The 19,210-nt window shown below is 36.1% G+C and overlaps 1 protein-coding gene across 4 annotated transcripts in view; it reads left to right on the top strand.

The window, feature by feature from the left end:
• GALC (galactosylceramidase) overlaps positions 1-19,210 on the top strand; it is a 65,232-nt gene that overhangs the window by 4,003 nt on the left and 42,019 nt on the right. For 3 of the 4 annotated variants that reach the window (XR_008966445.1, XM_057382930.1, XM_057383091.1), the window contains exons 3-9: positions 863-926; positions 2,881-2,994; positions 4,349-4,488; positions 6,517-6,555; positions 13,511-13,641; positions 15,835-15,990; positions 18,000-18,124. Coding sequence is in view for 3 of the 4 variants with exons in the window: in XM_057382930.1 (XP_057238913.1) it covers positions 863-926; positions 2,881-2,994; positions 4,349-4,488; positions 6,517-6,555; positions 13,511-13,641; positions 15,835-15,990; positions 18,000-18,124 (769 nt within the window). In the remaining variant the exon portion in view is untranslated. Of the gene's footprint in view, positions 1-862; positions 927-2,880; positions 2,995-4,348; positions 4,489-6,516; positions 6,556-9,708; positions 9,837-13,510; positions 13,642-15,834; positions 15,991-17,999; positions 18,125-19,210 lie in introns of all 4 variants that reach the window. The other variant, XM_057383012.1, reaches the window with a different exon arrangement.

Below are 19,210 nucleotides of genomic sequence, written 5' to 3'. Positions count from 1 at the left end.
AAATATTTACTTTGCTGTTAAAAGCAAACAAAAACTCCAAAACTTGTAAGCCAAAAGGCATGTCATCTATGCAGCATTTTTTAAAAATCAAATTGCATTCTTATGTCGTAAAACATTTTTTTAAATACCGAAATTATACTTGTGTAATTCCATGGAGGAGGCCAGCTTATTAGTGGTTATTAAAATAATGTTGAATTGTAACTTATGGCTTGAGCAACTCTTAAGATACTATTGGCTGGAAGAACAAACTAAGAGTAGAATCATTTCTGTGAACTTGAATTTTATGTTTGGCTCCACCAGTCAAGTGCCAGGAGGGGGGAGTAGGGGACTAGCCAATTGTTTTCCAGTGTGGTGGGTWTTTTCCTCTTTTGCCTATCTGCTTGTAGCTACCAGACTATTTCTGAGCGGTACGTATGTTCTTTCACATAAGTGGTATAACCCTTTAGAAAAAAGAATAAATTATTTACAGAAATACTGRCTTCAGTAGTTTGATTTTAAAAGAAAACAAATTTGACTTCTAATAACATTAAAATACTGATGTGTTCCTCATATATCCTGTGTTTTGCTTTAATAGTGCGTTAATGTTTTCTTGAGCATAACCTATTCAAAATCTGCATAGTTGTGGAGAAGTGTAGTTTCTGATACAAGGGTCAATGAAACTGTTTAAAGATCAATGTATTATTTATCCTGCTGGATTTCCTTTTGAATAGCAGAAATTTATATAATCTCTCATTACATCTATAATGGGTSTTTAAAAAAGTAAAAAATATTGCATTTTTAGCATGCTCAAAATTGTACRCTTACTTCATTCTKCTTGTTAACAGCACGATTCTGTCTKTTTTTCTGTCTCTTTTTTCCCTAGCCAAATTTTGGTGCTTCTTTACATATTCTCAAGGTAGAGATTGGAGGTGATGCACAGTCAACAGGTATGCATTTTGCATGGGCAGCATTTAACTTCTCGTTTCGGTGATGCTGTAAGTAACRTGTGCTGCACATGGAGCTCAGGCATGGAGACAGCTGAACTGAGTTGCAATAAACTATAATGGCTGCTAACTTGTAGAAGAGAGATTTAAACGTGCATTCTGGAAGCAGTTCTCACTATCATATGAGCAAACGACTTCTTCCTTTTCCCCCTGTAGTAGGTTTCTGAGTTGCAGAKCRTTTCTCAATCACMAGTTTTGCAATCTAAGTWGTTTATGTCTTAAAAATATGAAATSCAAAGACATCTSCTCAGGAGCAGTTACATTTCTTTGGTTTAACTTGCTGCAACATTTCACTGAAGCAGAGTTGGCTGGTAGTAGGCAATATTTTTTTTCTTCCTGGGAAGAATTGCAAATGCAAATGTCTTGTAATTTGCCTAACCTACCYACTACATTTACATATAGGAGAAACTAGTAACTGATTGTGACCAAAGGCAGAAAAGTAGAGTCTACAGTTTGTATCTTTTTTTCTTCAATTTTTTTTTTGTATTTTTCTCAAATAGACTTAATACCAAACACAATTAGTAAATAGAAAGCATAGAATCTGTGTTTCTGGTGTTATATATGTATATATATCTGTATATATATCTTTGTGTATAGATCTTTGTGTATATATACTTGTATGTATAAATATATGCATTTGTATATATAAATTTTTTCCCATAATGTCTGTGTTTTGTATAATGAGATATTGTTTTTCATTCTTGGGTTTACGTCACAAAAATTAACATGCTGATAACTATTATACTGGGTTTAAGAGTTTGGTCATGCATTGCTGGTTGGAGGGGAATGGAGTCATCTTCAGACATGCACAGATCTTCCTTTCAAACATTCTTACTGCTGGCTAAGAGGAATGTCACATACCTGTGTGATGGCTTTCCAGTTTAAAAAAAAAACAACAATAAGATGCATATATCTCAATGCACAAAACTGCAGGTCTTCTTCTGGCCTCAGAGCTGTAATCAGGAGTTCATTTGAAATGTCATATGAAGTCTGCATTTGGAATCTAATCATTCTATKTCCCTGTCAAATTAAACTTCCATGTAGCCAAGTGTTAGTAAGGTAAAAAAACCAGTCCTGTTTTCTGTGATGAAATRTTGTTTCAGCAGGCTTCATTTGAAATAAAGTCTCGTTAGAAAAGGTCTCTGCATATAGTTTAATGTAAGTTGCATCATTGTTGCAGTCATGTACACAAGTTATTACTTGACTTTTGTGTGTAATGACTTCCCATGCAACACCGATTCTTTTGCACATTTCTGGTTTATTTACCTTTGYCTGAGGAAAGTCAGTGCATAGTCTTCAATTAAAAAAATATTCCTGCAGTCACAGAACACTGTGAAAGTTATAAACTGGATATTTTACTGTAAAAATAAACCCAATCTCTTTCCTGTAATTGAAAACCTTCACCGTAGTTCCTTTTCTTTCTCTCCCTGGATTTGCCTTGCAYGGAAGAAACAAACAGACTATAACCTTTTGTTTGCTTTTTGGTTTAGAGATAACTTGCTTGTGTAATTTTTTTCYTCCTAATCTTAATATTGTAACTTTCCTAATGGTTAAGATCAAGATACGAGACAATAGTGAGTGTAGATTTAGTATTATCGTAGCTAGGGATAGGAAATGCCTGATAGGTAATCGCATCTAATGTTAAAAACAAGTAAAGACCCTTAAAAATAAAAATACTAAATTTATGCTGAGTTAATATGCTAAGAACGAAGGGTGGCAAGTCTTGCATTTACCTCTCACTATTTCTTTTGCTTTGAAGTACATACCAAAGAACTTGTGAACCGTGTTGGAGATACGTGTTTGCATACTGTGGCAATGAGCAATACAGCAAACTTTATGATGTGTAACAGCTTATGACACAGAAGATAATTGTGAGCTACCTGTCTCTCCTTCCTAGATGGTACTGAACCCTCCCATATGCACTATGAAAATGATGAGAACTACTTCCGGGGCTATGAATGGTGGCTGATGAAAGAAGCTAAAAAGAGGAACCCCCAAATTAAACTGATTGGTAAATTGCTTTAAGCTTTTAGATTTAAATGCCCTTTTATTCCCCGACTAGATTACCTGTCTGACCCTTAATTAGCATTTTAATGGGCAGATGTTTTGATATTGCAGTAGACAAAGTAGAATCGCTAATATTTGTTAAGCTTGTTTAGATGCTTCACTTACCATGTTTTACCTTGTTACAATAGCACAGGATGAAAAATCTCTAATAATTTGCTTTTATTAAGTAACTGTAATGCTTAGAGTGTATCACGGCAGTGAACATGAGTGATTTATCATGAGAGATGAATTTCTGAATAATTGAATGTAAAAATTGGGAGTGATAAAGTTACTGAAGTATAAATTCGTAACTCTTACACATACTACCTTTGATTTTATATTCTTATTACAAATTAATTAACCACCCCTTCTCAATATAGTGGGTCTGGTCTTCTGATTTGTCCTACATGTGTAGTTGAGTTGTGAGAGGAGTTTCCTGTCTTCCTGTTTTGATTGTCAGTTGTATCTGCTGTGACAATACAAATATGGAACCCTAGATAGTATTTTTGTATGTTGGAAATACAAAATGTGTTTCACATGAAACARCGTAAGAAATCTGTCAGTTAAAAGCTGTCTAATTCCTCTGTCTTCCAGGGATTTTACCATAGCCAGCCACAAAGCAAGGCTGGTGCAGGATTTCCGAGTCAGGTTCTGTTAAGCCTACTATTTGTGACTAATTGTGTTTATTAATAATGTGCCTCTTCCCTCAGATYAAGTTCTCAACAAAGGAGGGAGGATTTGCTTTTAAATTAGGCTATGGTATCTTACACAAGTCGGCTGGAAACTTAGCAGCATCTGGTTAAAATAATTKTTCTTATTTGCTGCAAGATCCAGTGAACAGCTGAGACTTGGAAATTCTTTTTCATGATCCTAATCTTCCCTCCTCTTTTATRATCAGAACATCACTTCTTCTGAAATTCATATTCAGGAGATTAACACTTTTTCGTGTTCTATATTGATTCTTTGTCTTTAACTTTGTAAATTTTGATAGTAAAATCTTTGGATTTTTAATCTGTTAGAGCTAATACCGTAAGATTGACAGATTCTATGTAGCTAGTTGTTCTTTAGTATTGAATACTTCCTAGCTTATTAAAAAAACCCCAAACCAGCTATTAATATGCTTGATTATAATTTGTATTATAGCGTACTCTGCAGTAAGGTAAGTTATGTTTCACTGTTTTCACTGGAACCAAGTGAGTCTGGTGCGCATACCTGCTCCTTCATTTTAGGTACAGCAAATTACAGCTTCTCTTGAAGCTTATTGAATAATGTAGACCAACCACTTACCTTATTAATTTCTTTTTCTTCTTTCTTTCCAGGATTACCTTGGGCATTTCCAGGGTGGATAGGGAAGGGTGAAAACTGGCCCTATGACTATCCAGATGTCACTGCTTACTATATTGTTTCTTGGATATTAGGAGCAAAACAGTATCATGGTTTGGACATTGATTATATTGGGGTCAGTAAACCAAAATCTCCTGTATATTTCATCTGTCTTCTAAGAACTCGTTCTTGTCTTGCTTTGTTGATAACTGGAGGAGGCGGATGGAAAGGGATTTTTTTTTTTTTTAATTGCAGCTTTGGCTTGTACTGTTACCGGGGAAAAGCAATAGTTGTGTTAGTTTACAGTCTTCGTGAAATGATGGCTGTTAAAGCAGAGTCTGTGACAAATGGTTCTTACTGCCTCTTTCTAGAACAAAGTTACCAGAGGATTKGAGAGTTCTGAAATATTTTCCTTTTCCACTTTGCTTGTTCTGCTTGTGTTTCACCAGTTACCAGATAACAAAARCCATCAGTTAACACAGTTTGTGAAAGTCAGCTAACATATAAAATATGGTTGTTATTTTGCAGAGGAGCAATCCTCTACAAATTTTCAGGTTTTGCATGCAATATTTATAGTAGATAAAGGTATATTACAACTACTGCATTGTGCTAAAGTGCAGTATGTGAAAGTAGTGAATTAATGTCTGAGAAAAAAACCTTAATAAACCCTACCTCATTATTCGACTGAGGAAGTGTTTCTAAGATTCCTCATCCTAAAATCAATCCTACACTTACTTTGGACTTTTAAGTTTTTTGATATGAGACAGTTTAACTGCAGGAAAGCTGAAAATCACTTCAAAAGTCCAGAGCAAAAATTCTAAAACTGTGGTTCCTGTCCCTCAGAAGAAGCCTGACCTTTCTGCCGTAACATGGGAAGGGTGTCTCACAAATATCTCCTCTGAAATGCATCCCCTTTGCTGTTGCTGACTTTCAGTTGGGTCAGATTTGCACTGTGGCCAACACAGTGATATTTCAGCAATTCAGTTGTGGGGACAGGGAGAGCAATTGCTGTTACATTTTTCACTGCCTTGTGCTCCCAGTGTAGAAGGTAAGCTCTGCACTTCATGTGTTTGAGTAATAATGACTTCTGTGTTGTTACTTCACAGTCATTGGCCTTCTGAATTGTCTTCTAMGAAAATTTCTGCTTCTCCAGGCAATGTAGTGATATTGCATATTGTCTGATTTCTTTGTGGGTGTAATCTGAAATACAGCAAATCAGTGAGAGGTCTGTGAGGGCTCAGAAACTGTCAAAACAATTTKGATGCTATTATGATTGTACGTGGTTAGCCTTTACCACTCTTTTTTGCTGTAAGTACATGTTCCGTATCAGTTTGCTTTATGATGAACATTTCAGTAAGGCTTTGATTAGCTCATTTCTGAAGTCACATTAGCATTTATAGAAAGATACAGAAAAAACAAAATCAGTTGGACTTAGCCAATGTGCAGGAAAGTGTCTGCTTGTACACTGTTGGATAATCTAAACTTTTACACGTGAATGTGAGTCACAGAGTTCATGTTGGGGTTAGAAAAAAAAAAMCCCAAGGTTTCTGCCTATGTGTTTTATAGGCCAGGAGGTATGGTTAAAAGGGAGACTAGTGTTCCTTGAGCTGTATTTAGCTTAAACACTCTTCCCATATAGGATGGAAAAATTAGAAATTAGCTCATTTTATATCTTTTATTAAAATATGCTGAATCTCTTTTGTGTTCAAGCTTTTATGTGCTCCTGTGTAAATTAGGAAAACTGTAAGCTTCACTGATTTGTTCATTATGTGATTTATTCTTGCTCTTCTATGTATTGCAACAGGGGCCCATTCATTAGGCCACACCTTCAAGCCGCAGTGCATTTCTCAATGATTCCTTGCAAACTGTAGAGCCATTGGTAATGTAACACTGCTGCCATTGTAGAGCTGAGGCAGCTCTAGCATTCTTGTCAGTGAGAGGCAATCAGGGGACCTTAGAGAAAGATAAACAATCAGCTACTATGAACTTTAAYACAGAATTATCCCCAGAAAAGCCAATAACAAAAACCAACACTTTCCTCTAGCACACGGAAACCATTAGTTGATTAATGGATTCTATAATCTTACATATATATTGATAAAATCTTTAATTATGCATTGACATATCCTGATTTTTCTAAATGGATTTTACTTTTCCTTTATAGATATGGAATGAAAGGGCATTTAGTAGCAAATACATTAAGGTATGTATTCTTTTCTTATTTCTGTGAAGTGCTTGTCTTACTGTTTGCAAACAATTAGCTTTTCTGAATTTGCTTAGGAARGGGACCTTAATCCTGCAGCCACTTCACTTACTGAACTCTGTTCCTTGTAGTTGCATGCATGAAATGCTAACATGGTCAGATATCTGAGTTGTTTGTTTTATGTGTCTGAAACTGTTATTWTGAACTTTTAAGTATGCTAAATGTTAAGACTTCTAAATTTTAATGGAAACTTCTGTTGTTGCCACTATCATACAAACTTGTATCATCTTTATATCACCTTGGATATAGCTAGAAGTCTAAGATCTGGAGTTGCTTAAAATTCTGTAGCTCAGTTCTGTGATTGTAGTACCCTTAAATACTGCTATAAAACCACAGTAAAGGCTCTATGTTTTTAACTTTGCAAATTTCAATAACTTTTGCTCTAAAAAATTGAACRAACACAGTGTTTCACATAAACAACTTTGAGATAGATCTAATATTAATTTCTCACTGCTGAATACCACTGCAGCCCCCACTGCCCTGCTTTGAAAACTCTCTTCTGTTTGTTACATTGTCTTAAAGTGAAATCTTAACCACAAGGTTCTGCTTTGTTCCTTTCCTTGTTATTGCTTTGAGCCTAAGACACAATTGTATTACCTCTTGTTAAAAGTAAGTAAGATTTAGAAAACATAAAAAGGCTTGAGTTGATAGGGACCTTAAAGATCATCCAGTTCAAATCCCCCTGCCATGGGCAGGGACACCTTCTACTAGACCAGTTTGCTCAAAGGCTCATCCRGCCTGGCCTTGAACACTTCCAGGGATGGGGCATTCCCATCCATTCTTCCTTGTCCTGTCCTTTAACCATGCTTTGGTTAAAAGTCCTTCTCCATCTTTTTTTGTGGGCTTGCTTCAGGGGCTTGAAGGGAGCAGTTAGGTCACCCCAAAACCTTCTGTTCTATAGTCTGAAAAGTGCTAAATCTCTGTAATGTCACCTGGATGCTTTCTCAKCTGTTTGTCTTGGCTTGGTCCTGGGGGAAGAAAGAACACAGAGAACAAACTGTCAAGTCTAGATGCAACATTCTACTTTATAGCTTTTTGAGTGCTGTTGAATTGGGACTGAACTTTTGGCCTCTAGAGTTGACTATTTAGTTTAAAATGTGACCTCAAAATCACCCAAGTTTTTACTGAAAAGTTTCTGCCTTCTACTRTATGTTAACTGATAAGAGGTCTTTTATTAAGCACCTATTTTACCATTCATTCTCTGACAGTGTCACTTGGCACCTGTTCTCTGATCAGCATGATAATTCTATTTGCAGTCTGCCATTTCCAAAGAGGTCAATTCATTGAAGTGTGCTGCTGTACACCAAACATTTTCTGTAATTCCTGTTAAATACATTACAGATAAGCTCTTAGTTATCTTGCTAAATTTTTACTTGTAACACATTATTTTAGTTACTTCATCCACTAAGACACYACTTATGTTTCTTATTGAGTAGTTAAAAAGGAAATTTGAATTTTAGTGCTTATAAATTTTTGTTCAAGAYCCTTCTTTCAGTTACATGAAGACTGGGTGTGGGGGAATGTTCTGTGTATGTTATTGTGGAGYGTATTTTTGGTGCATGCTGTTCTGTTCTTGATATTTACCTTTCAGCATGGAAGTTCTGCAACCATTCATCTTGTTCTTCTGAACTGTCTCTGTGGTTAGGCAAGTTTTCTTAATGTCTGGGTAGCTAGAAATTGCAAGGACCTTCTAACATTATGAATTTTTCTTCTGACAAATTTCAAAGGTTTCAAATAGCTGAACAGAACTTAATTGCTACTTTTCTTCCTCTTAATAAGTTTTATGTCCTTGAGATCTAGGTTGTGATTGTCATCAACCCTTAGACTTTGATTTCTGTCCTTACTTGACTATATGAAAAATAGAAATCCTCCCTATTCTTCTYCGCATTGCTGGAGAACTATTACAAGAAAGTATTTAAGGAGTCATGCCTACTGATCTTTGAATCAAGTTGCAAAATCTTTCTTATGCATGCATGCATACACAAAGCACATAGTGCTTTCATATCTGAGATTGAAGAAAGTATTTTAGACTGCAGACTGATGTGTTTTTTTTCAGATGCAACTGTATGTGCAGGCTGTTGAAAATAAGTTTTTTAATTTATTTTTTATTTCTGATTTGAATTTTCAGATAATACCAGCCCTCTCTATAAGTGTGGTTCATTCTTAACTATTCAGGCTGAATATATTTTGCATCGGTATATTTTACCTAAGAAGTTCCACAGACAAATATGAGATGTTTATCATCTTTAACAGTGAAATAATAAGGAGAAGCTGGGAAGACAGAATAGGAATTCTTTTCTGCTAGAATATTTGAATTCAAAAATTGGTTGCCCTTAGTTTTGTTGTAAATCTTGCAATTCTAGTTTTATTCATTACTTTTCCTGAAAGAGAAACATGAGAGCAAAGTAGTGGGTAAACCTGAATATTAACACTTGAAACATCGAGGATATTTTTTTTTGTTCAGTAAAATGGGCAGTGAAAATAATGTTTARGTGCTCTTCACTTGAACAAGACAGGTGTTAGGCAAAGGTTTCTGTTACTGTAAACACCTGCATGGATAGAAGGTCTTTTCTATTTTCAGACTTCAATCCTGGTTTTTTCAATACACTTTTTTTTTGGGATCAGGTTAAATTTTGCTTCTGATCACTTGGGGAGGTATGTCCACTTCCACGTTTCAGCCAATTGTTATTTTTAGATTAGCTTAACATGATAGATCTTACAATGAATCCATTGCATCTGTGTAATTAATTACTGGCATRCAATGGAGTCAGTAGGTTGAGAGTGTCCAAGTGGAGTATATGTGTGCATATGTGGTGTTAAAAGTTATCCAAGTGATAAGAACCCCATTTTTGTGTAATGACTATCTGAATGCCATAGRTATCCCTTCAGTTTTAGAAATAGTTACCATTAACTTTGTCTTAGTTGCCACTGTAGCTCTTGTTTGAGAAGTGAGAGCTTTCCTTATCCGTCCTGGTCTGAAAACAAAGGCATCCACTCACTCCTTCAAAAGTTCTTAAATTGTTTTCAGTCTTAAATTTTCATGTTGCCATATTGATGAAGGCTGTACTTTAAGTGGTGTTATCTGTTGCTAAGGTGCTTCGACATTCTTTGGACAGACTGGGTCTAACGAATATTGGCATCATCGCTGCGGATGGAGATTGGAGCATTTCAAAAGAGATGATAGTTGATCCCTATCTTAATGATGCTATTGAGGTAGTCGGGTAAGTGTGGGAGAAGGGAGTAATTTTAAACATTGCTATTGCTTCTTTTCTGTAAGTCAGTCCTCATCTCCATTTTCAAGAGTCATATTTCACACTTGCTAGCTGTTTCCATTTTTTTCATCATTGTGTGCAGTGGTGAYGGATTATTCTTTCTTGTCTCCTCTSTACCTTCAGTTTAGTACATGGGTGAGCTGACCTTATCACTCTTCCATMATTTCTTTCAAGTGTCCATTTAGGATCTATGTGTAGGGTTCTTAGCACTAGCAAAAGACAGGAGACTTAACTAATCTGCATGTGCATCTTGGAAGTCAGAAAAACCTTATGACTGAGCTCTTGGTCTCCAACTGGTTTTCATTTCAAGTGAGCTTGAACTATCACAGTGGAACTTACCACCCTGGGACTTTCTGAGGCTGCAGCTGAGGTTTCTCTGGTCATGTCTTAGAGCTAGAAGTTTCTGTTTCTTGCTTGTATCTCATAATGGATAATATTATAAATGCATGCACTGACAGTAACATAGAAATAAAAACACCCAAAGGTTGTAAACTAATACAGCCTATCTCAGTTTTGGCAGCTGGGARTGCCTTCTGTTGCGGTTTCAGCAAATGTCAGCTCAATTGTTAGCCTTCACTCTTGTTCCATAATACACTTTCTTACTACCGTGCTTCTGGCAACTGGCTTGGTACTTACTCTGCTGCTCTTGCATTCTTTGTAATCTCTGGTTTCTCAGCATTATAAATTGTTTTTTAAAAAAGTTACATGTTCCCAGTGGGAATTACCTATGCAGATATAAATTGGTTACTTGTGTTACCTTTGTTAACTTGTTTATCTCTGTTGTTAGCCTTAGTGTGATAAGAACATTCTTGTGGTCATTTATGTTCCGTTTATCCTCTGTATGTAAGGAAGTACGATATGCTCATCATTGTTTTAATTGTTTAAATTAATGCCTGATTCTAGRGTTGTAACAAGTCAGTTAAGCAGGGATTTTATACAGAAATTGCTTTTATATATGTTAAGCTTGTAAATACCAATCACCTGGAAGCGGCTGCCTGAGAAATACCAATTACAGTGTCAGCACTGAGTAACTCATTTGGTTAAAAAAAACAACTTTCTAAGGTTAGGCAAGACTTGCAGCTCAGCAAGTTATAGTGCGTTAGGAAATGTTTTAGTAATCTTTCCGTGACAATACAAYGTGAAGACTGAATGCATTGACTGTGTACGGCTCTTATTTCTTTAAGMGCTTGACAGAATCAAGGATAGGAGTACTGGTTTTTGTTTGTGCCTTTAGAACCGCAGACATATTTTAGTTGTTCTTTAAAATAYAAGTTCTTTTTGTCAGAGGTTTTTCTTTAATGTCATACTGATTTTTCCCCAACTCCCCCACCACTGATGATCTCAAAAAATGAAGAGTYAGGTTTTCCTGTGAAGTGGTTTTGTTATCTAACAAGAAATCAAGGTTAGTACAAAATGAGGACAACATGTTTCTCAACCAGTGCTGAAATTAAGGTACTAACTACCAAACAGAGTTCTTGCTGGCCTAGTGAAAGATAACAATATTTAGGTGTCTGTCCTTCAAATGTTCAGGTTCAGAAAGCTGCTGAAAGGACACTGTATCTTTATGTCTCTTAGATAAGGCTGTCTAGTTGCTTGCAAAATCTGCTAGTCAATCTGTTTTCCTAAATAGTCTTACATTCTTTTCTCAGAAATMATTTTCTGTCTATTCCTCTGTAATCTCTTTTCAGGTATAACCCTTTCTGTGCCTTTTTTTAAAGTTCTTTTAGTGTGGAATGGAAACCTGAGATTAAATTTACATTGTTTTATTTAGAAATTATCAAGATTGTTGCAACGATTGCTTTGGCGTCCATACACAAAAAACAACTGCCCTTTCCCTTTCTTTGTGTTTCATWTAATTTTCTGTTTTCCTTTTTCTTACTCTTTGGCATCAGGTAATTTTTACCTTGATACCGTTGCTCCCCATGGAGCTCTATGCCTGTTTCAAATGCCGTTTGTAATCGGAAGGATGTGTGAGATAGATTAAAGATAGATGGGATGTGGGAAGAATCARAAAGGTGGAAATGAGAAAACTCATGATAGATAGCTTAACAGAGAAAGCAAAAACTGTATCTGCAGGCAAAGCAAATRCAAACTTTCAGAGTTTTATTAAAGACATCAAACAATATTGGTCCTAATGACAGCCTACGGGGACATTGCTGGCAATCTGCTCCCTGAGCGCACTTCTGTATGCACCTGGGTGGAAGGCTTTGCAGAAGTCAAGATGTATGACATCCACTGGTTCCACTTTGCCCACACAGGCATTCACCTTGTGGAAAGCAGTTATGTTTGTAAGGCATGATCTGACCTTGGTAAATCCATGCTGCTKTTCCCAGCATTGTTATTGTCTATCCTTTGTGTGCTTCGGCATGGCTTTGAGGAAGRCTTGTTCTGTAACCTTGCTGGGGACTGTGGCTACATTGTTGGCTCTGTAGTTTTACARGTCCTCCTTGAAGACGAATGTTAAAGCAGCTCTGGTCATCAGACACCTCCCCTAATTGCTAAATACATTAACCTTTATGYACAAGTCGGCAGACCAAATGCTTTTTTTAATGCAAAATGCAATGGGAAAGTACAACACAGAAGTATGCTGTTAGTAATGTTAGTAATACTAACATCGCTGAAGTCCTTAAGACTTGGGGTGGAAAAYGTTGATGTTTCAGGCTGCTGTCAGACCATACATAACCTACTTCAGATTCCAGTCTGTGGAAGAAAAAYCGTTAAGCACTGTTTTTTGCAGATAGTGTGCCCTGTTGGAGAAGATAATATCTGGTAGAAATATATGGAATGATTTGAAGATAGTTAGGCATTTGATGTTACAGGAATTTACAAGTACAGCAAAAGCTGTTTAGGGGACCTCTGAATTTCGAGAAACTGTGTTGTTAGACTTGATGTTACATGACATTTTGTTTGTAGATTTGTTTCAYTGACCTTCAAGACCTTCAAAATCTCTAGGGAATTGTACAGTATCTGCAATTTTAAAGATTGAAATAAAAGAGTTGGGTAATAGGGTGTGTACATGTCTGGTGTTTTTCTTTTGTTGCTTGTGTTAAGGAAAAGCTCATCTCATTTAAGGTGGCTTCACTGTTAAACTGAAATAATWGGTTGGCAGGGAGAGTTGGGGAAATGAGCTCCTGTTCTAAATGAAATGTTTGCTGTGCTTTTGAAAGCAATTATAAATTATAATTCAATTATCCTTGCCTTGTATGTTGTGGTCCTTGTGTTTAGCCATTGGCACTATATCACCTTAGTGGCTGATCCTACAAAGAGGGTGTCTTGCATGAAATGTGATATASTTTGGCGTTATCTGTACTTTTGTGTCTGTAAGAAGAACAAAAAGTTTTTAATTTTTCATTTTATCGTGTGTTTTGGGATTTGGTATGGCAGAGGAAGAAGGTGTCCTTTGAAATCTCTTTGTGCTGGACAATCTTGTACGTTTTGTTTGGTGTAACAGTTATCCAGGTTGCWAAAACATGAATTGAAGCACAGTAGTTTTTTCAGCTATATTCAAAKAGTACTGAAGAAGATGCTGCTTTCCCAATATAAAGTTTTGACAATTTGAAAAACGTATTTTTTTATTTGTCTCTTCTCTCTTTTCTTTTTCTTTGCTCTCCTTTTTTTCCAAGCTGTTGAGGTACACAATGGATAAGCATGGTCTGGAGCAGGTGAGGATCATAGCCAGCGATAGACTGTGGGAGCCCATTTCCTTTGTCATGCTGATTGACTCTGAGCTCCATGGAGTGGTCGATGTGATTGGGTAGGGGGTTCTCTCTGTTTTTCTTTCTTGGTGGTTTGTTGATAGTTTGTCCTCATCTTATGTACAACTAACACAGCCAAAGCTTTASCTCTTTACCTGCAAGGAAAGGATTGACACTATAAATTTTCTTACTAACCCACATCAAAGCACRAGGCTCTTGTCCCAGTAACAGCCTCAAGCTTTAATTGAATCAGGAATCTTCTGTCATGATGAATATTCCAGTTGGATGTGGTTGCACTATTGATGGAGTGAAGGTTTTTTCGACAACGCTATTTGTTCTGAGGGTTGTTTTGGTTACTCTGAGTAGTATGCAAMAAGTGCTTTAGCTTTACCACTTTTTTACACAGCCTTGTGTTACTGACTTCCACTGGTTTGTTACTGAAATGTTTGTAGTCTGGAAATGAATTTGGGCTGTGATTCTTCTTTGAATTAGTGTCTTAGTTCCCTTTTTATTTGATGAGAAAGTTGTGTTTGGAAAACATGTGGCCAGCTGACTTGTTTTAGTGGTTCTGGATTTTATCATAATAATCTACTAATAGACTAAATTTGAGATTGATTACTGACTTGATGGCTGAATGGAAATGTGTTTACAACATGTTTGTTAAATTTTCTTTTTGCAGTAGTTCTTAACTTTGCTTGCTAGGTGCCATAAACTAACCTGACTCAATCACATGGTTCAAATATGACAGTTCCTTTCTTCAACTTGAGTCTTTTTCATTCGTTTTTATATATCTGACCCATAGGAGGTGTAGAAATGAGCTCTTTTTCTCCATTGCAGATAGGCAGTCAGTGTCATCTACCCCTGCTGTCAGTCCCTCCCTCCATTCTGARCATGAACAGTATCCTGCCATTTTTTCATAGGTGGAGTCTTGTATCATATCTGGRTAAAGCTCAACTGCTTTTTACACTTTCTAAATAAGCTGTAGTTGCTTAACTCTACAAATGTAAATTTTGCATTCCTACTCTGATTCAGTCTTAACAGGGAGATGAAATACTCTCTTGYGTATTTCAGCTTTTATTTGGCAGKGATGTTGACACTTAAGAAACACCTTTTCAGGATGTGGAGTTTAGGACAAGTTACTCCTTCTCTACTTTGTTATTGCAAGCTATGCACTTTATGCCATTACAAAAACCTTTTGCTTGGTACTAAGGCAATACTTAACATTTCCAAGCCAAAGGGGAAATACACAATAATCTGTACAGCAGGGAAGAATGTAGCTAAAATCTCTATTCCCTGTTATATTACCATTAGTGAAGATATACAACACTGGCAAATGGCGCATTGTCCAGTTGAGGGAAAATAATGAAGAAAACCCCAAGAGCCTAGAAAAACTGGTGTTTCTTGTATCCCTGCAACAAATGTATCAATTTACCCAGCTGCAGGCTAATAATAAAGGAAACGTGTATGTTTTAATTTCCAGTGCTGATAGTTTCATTTTCGTGTACATATTTAATGTATTCAATGAATGTGCTAAGTCAGGAAAATCCCAACCATGTTTTCTGCAAGTGATTTAGAAGGTTTTGTTTCAGCCAGACAAACCTCCTACAGTGGCTCAGTGTTGTGATGGAGTATAACCACTGGGAGAAAGGATCTCCCCTCCTACTAAGGAAGATATTGAAAATTAGCTATTGTTATGTTTCAACTATTTTCAATTTTATACCTCTGTAACCTCTCCAGTCCAACTAGCATGCTTTTTTGAAASCTGAGTTTATTAAAAAAGATGTACAAAATCAGTCCAGTTTATGTTTACTTCTAAGACATTCATGCAGTTAAGTTCTTAGCATAATGCCTTGTATTGTATCTTATTGTTGTTTTTACATTAGTTGTGGTTTTGTTTAAGATAGTATGAGTTAGTTTGCATTTTCTCTATTCAACACATTATGGTAATGAACATCTTCAAGCTCAATTTCAGGGCAGAGATTCGCTTAYAGAAAGCTATAGAAGTTGTATAGTATCTTTAAGTTTATCTATGTGCTATCCTGCAGCATAAGAAATAATCTACTGATGTAAATACAATAAGCTCTGGAATGTTACCGTTTCCCCTTGTTCCGTTTTCTTCTATTCMATTTGCATTATTGCAAAGAAGTTTTAATTTTCAGTTTGAAGGAGGTGAATCATTGCTGCTGTACGTACTTCCAAATTTTGATTCTCTCTTTGTACTAAGTGCTTTTTCTTTTTAATATATTGTGTAGRGCTCACTATCCTGGGACAAAAACAGTGAAAAATGCCCTATTAACTGGGAAGAAACTGTGGTCTTCAGAAGATTACAGTACTTTCAATAATGATGTTGGTGCAGGCTGCTGGGCTCGGATCCTGAACCAAAACTACGTGAATGGAAACATGACCTCGTAAGTGTTGGGCACTGATGCTCGCTTTCGCAATGTGGTGTGTATGAATTATTTAAAGTACTGTATAAAACATCCATCTGCTGSTGAGAAGACAGTAAATTGAAACTCAACCCACTGTAGTCTGAATTCAAATATTGTAAGACGTGAAATCTGTTCTTGCCTCTTTCTGGGCTAGAAGTCCCACAAGTTTCAATGTATTCTCATTTCACAGCACCCTATGGTTTATGCAGTTAATTTCAGATGCCCTTGAGACCGATGATAATTATTAAAAAGAGAATAATCTTAAGAAGAGCTAACAACGAAAAACCATTGGAGGAAATAGCAATAAAACTAATTTATCTATTTTTCTTAAGGGATTTATCAGGTTGTTTGTCTTCAGTTAAACAAATAAATACAGATGTAATTATCTAGGTTTCCATACAACTTCTTCCTCAGAATGCATTCTTAAGCATGCTGTAGTCTTTTGATACAGTAACTGTTTTCTGCACATTTTCTTGTCAAACTGAAAACTGTAAGGAGAATGTTCTCTTTACTGGGCAATTACATAACTCARTTATAGAAAATATCACTTGATGTTTCTAGTACAACAACTGCTAAACTGAAAGAAAATGATTGATGAAAGAAAATGTAGGCATTGAGATATAAGCAAAATTACTCAAAGCTTTTAGATTCTATGTACTTAATTTTTGAAAAATAAAGAGAAATCATCTTGTCTGTTGCTTGAAGTGGAGTGCAGGAAAAATCACATTGATACTTGTAAAGGGAAGTTTCTTGAATCACCTGGTTTCTACAAATATTTTGTCTTCTCTGCAGGCTGAAATTTTCTAGCAGATAAATGTGTCCTTCATGAGTTCCTGATCATTCTGCTTGCCTCTTAATTAATGCTTTAATAGCTTAATTTGGGATCTTTCTTTTCCTTTTTTTTTTACGAGCCCTTTCAAATTATTTATGTCCTGTTTCTTTTGCAGCCTAACAGCCAGGCCATATGTGTTGTATTTATGAATTACTGTAGAATGGTTCCAAGTCCAGATATCCAACAGTGAAGTTATCTTGGCTTTTATATTGAAAAGCAAATCTTTCTGATGAAAGGCAACTTATCTTTCTGCTGAATTTGTTTCCTTTGAAGTTCAGTTTGCCCCTTTTCATTTTAGGTTTGAAATCAGCAGAACACGTGTAATGTGAGCACATTGAACTTACAATTCAAGAGTTGTTTATTTTATGAGCACTTTTTGTAGAATTCCGGGTTTTTGTCTGTGTGTATGTATAGTGTGATAAGTCTGTGGCAGTGACTTTAGAATAAGGCCTTTGTACTCACCTGTATGCAACAGCAAAACAGATTGACAGCTAYTGCCTTCTACTTAACTGCTCTGCTAAGCTCTATTTCCATACTTATGGCCCAGAGGTCTTGAGTTTAAAGTCCCTGGCAAAACATTTTCAGTGAAGACCAAATCAAAGTGCTTGAAGTGATTGTCCTGGTCAGTATCCTGACATGTCTTTAGAGAGCAAGAACTGGAGGATGGCTGGTTAGAGTTGCTTTTTGTTTGTTACTTATATGGATAAAGATCAGATCTTTTTTTTGTGGTACATAACTGCTGCCCCAAAAAACTTCACCCAAAACATCTAGCGCCATAACCAAGCAATCAAAACAACCCCAACCAAACAACACCCAGACTTTGCTAACATCATTTTTGCCCTTTAGAGCAGAAAAAATCCCCAAACAAATGGAGTCTTTAACCCTCAATACATATTTCCTTTAACGTATAACTTTCTCTGCTATAGCTAGAGAATTTGTCACTAGTTTTGGAAGAAGTTTTCAACACTGGAAGCTGATTTGCTTAGAATTTCCTCTCCTGTGGTTTTTTCCCACTTTAGCTGGAAAGTAATTCCTTCCACCCCCACCCTTCAAATTATTTTCAGTTTCTACTGGAGAAAAAGGGGAAATTTGTTCTTGTACTAAGTTAATCTAATACTATCCATATGAACAGAGTAAACACCCGTTTTTCTTCCAGAACAATTGCATGGAACCTGGTGGCTAGTTATTATGAAGAGTTGCCCTTTGGTCGATGTGCWTTAATGACAGCACAAGAGCCGTGGAGTGGCCACTACAAAGTTGAATCTCCTGTCTGGATTACAGGTAGAAATTTTACAGTTAAAAGCTTGATGATCTGACACTAAGCATCTTTGTRTTTTCTGAGGCCTTTATTTATTTAGTGTTTTTATGTGTGCTATTTATTTGCACCAAATTACAGTATATTTTTGGAAAATTTTGCAAATACATTTTAGAAAGAAGGAAAAAAGCTCATTTTAATAGAAAGCAGGAAGATTTAGTAGCACGGGAATACTTACAACTTGACCTTTAATGGTGGCAGAAATAAATAAGCTACTGCCTTCACAGCTGTTATTATTCAATCATTCTGATGTGAAGTGCCCATAAAGGTTAGTGTGCTTTTCTGTTTCCCTTTTCTGTTTTTAATCCCTGAGTTGTATCAATTCATTTTGGTGCTTCTCAATTTGAGAAAATGGAACAAAGAACCTCTCTATTCTTGTCATGCTTGARATTCTTGTGTAAATCAGGATTTCCTTGAGCTTGGGAAAGGGAAGCATGGTCATGTAGTGTCCATGGTCACATGGATTCACTGGCTACTCTGTAGTCCTTCAGTAATATTTTGCTGTCTGTGCCACAGTTCAGTAGAACTATGCAGTGCCATGAAGGAGGAACAAGACAAATGCATGAAGATTTATACTTTTGCTACTTACCTATATATGTAAAAGCATTAAAGRAAAAATAGTCATAGTGTCCCACAAACAGTTCTGAACAGCTGAGCAGTTCTTCTAGTGTCCGTATTGCTCAGGATTTTCGTGACTTGGGTGGTCATGTTCTTCTTTGATAGTTCCATTTACTTGCTCAAAACTCTACTTAGTTATTTGTCATGGAGTTGCCCATCTGTGCTTTCTCTGGCTCAAATGTTTACTTAAAGGAAAAGAGATTTGGGAAAATATATACTATGATGAGTATTCAAATTGCATGTGCATGATTACCTTATATAGTTTGTACTTCATGTCTAAATAATTGCTATCATTTTAACTGTTTTGTCTGCCACAGAATTAATATTTTTAATTTTGCTGTAGTATAATTTTTTATTCTTTCCTCTTATATAGGTAAAATTTATTTTGAAAATGCTATTACTTTCTTCCCCAAATGAAGTTTTTGTTTTGCAAA

The sequence above is a fragment of the Malurus melanocephalus genome, unplaced genomic scaffold (assembly GCF_030028575.1).
Source record: "Malurus melanocephalus ecotype Western Australia unplaced genomic scaffold, MMel_1.1 scaffold_0, whole genome shotgun sequence".
In the NCBI taxonomy this organism is placed as follows: Eukaryota; Metazoa; Chordata; class Aves; order Passeriformes; family Maluridae; genus Malurus; species Malurus melanocephalus.
Note: the sequence above shows the minus strand (reverse complement) of the source record. Positions and strands in the feature narration are given on the sequence as shown.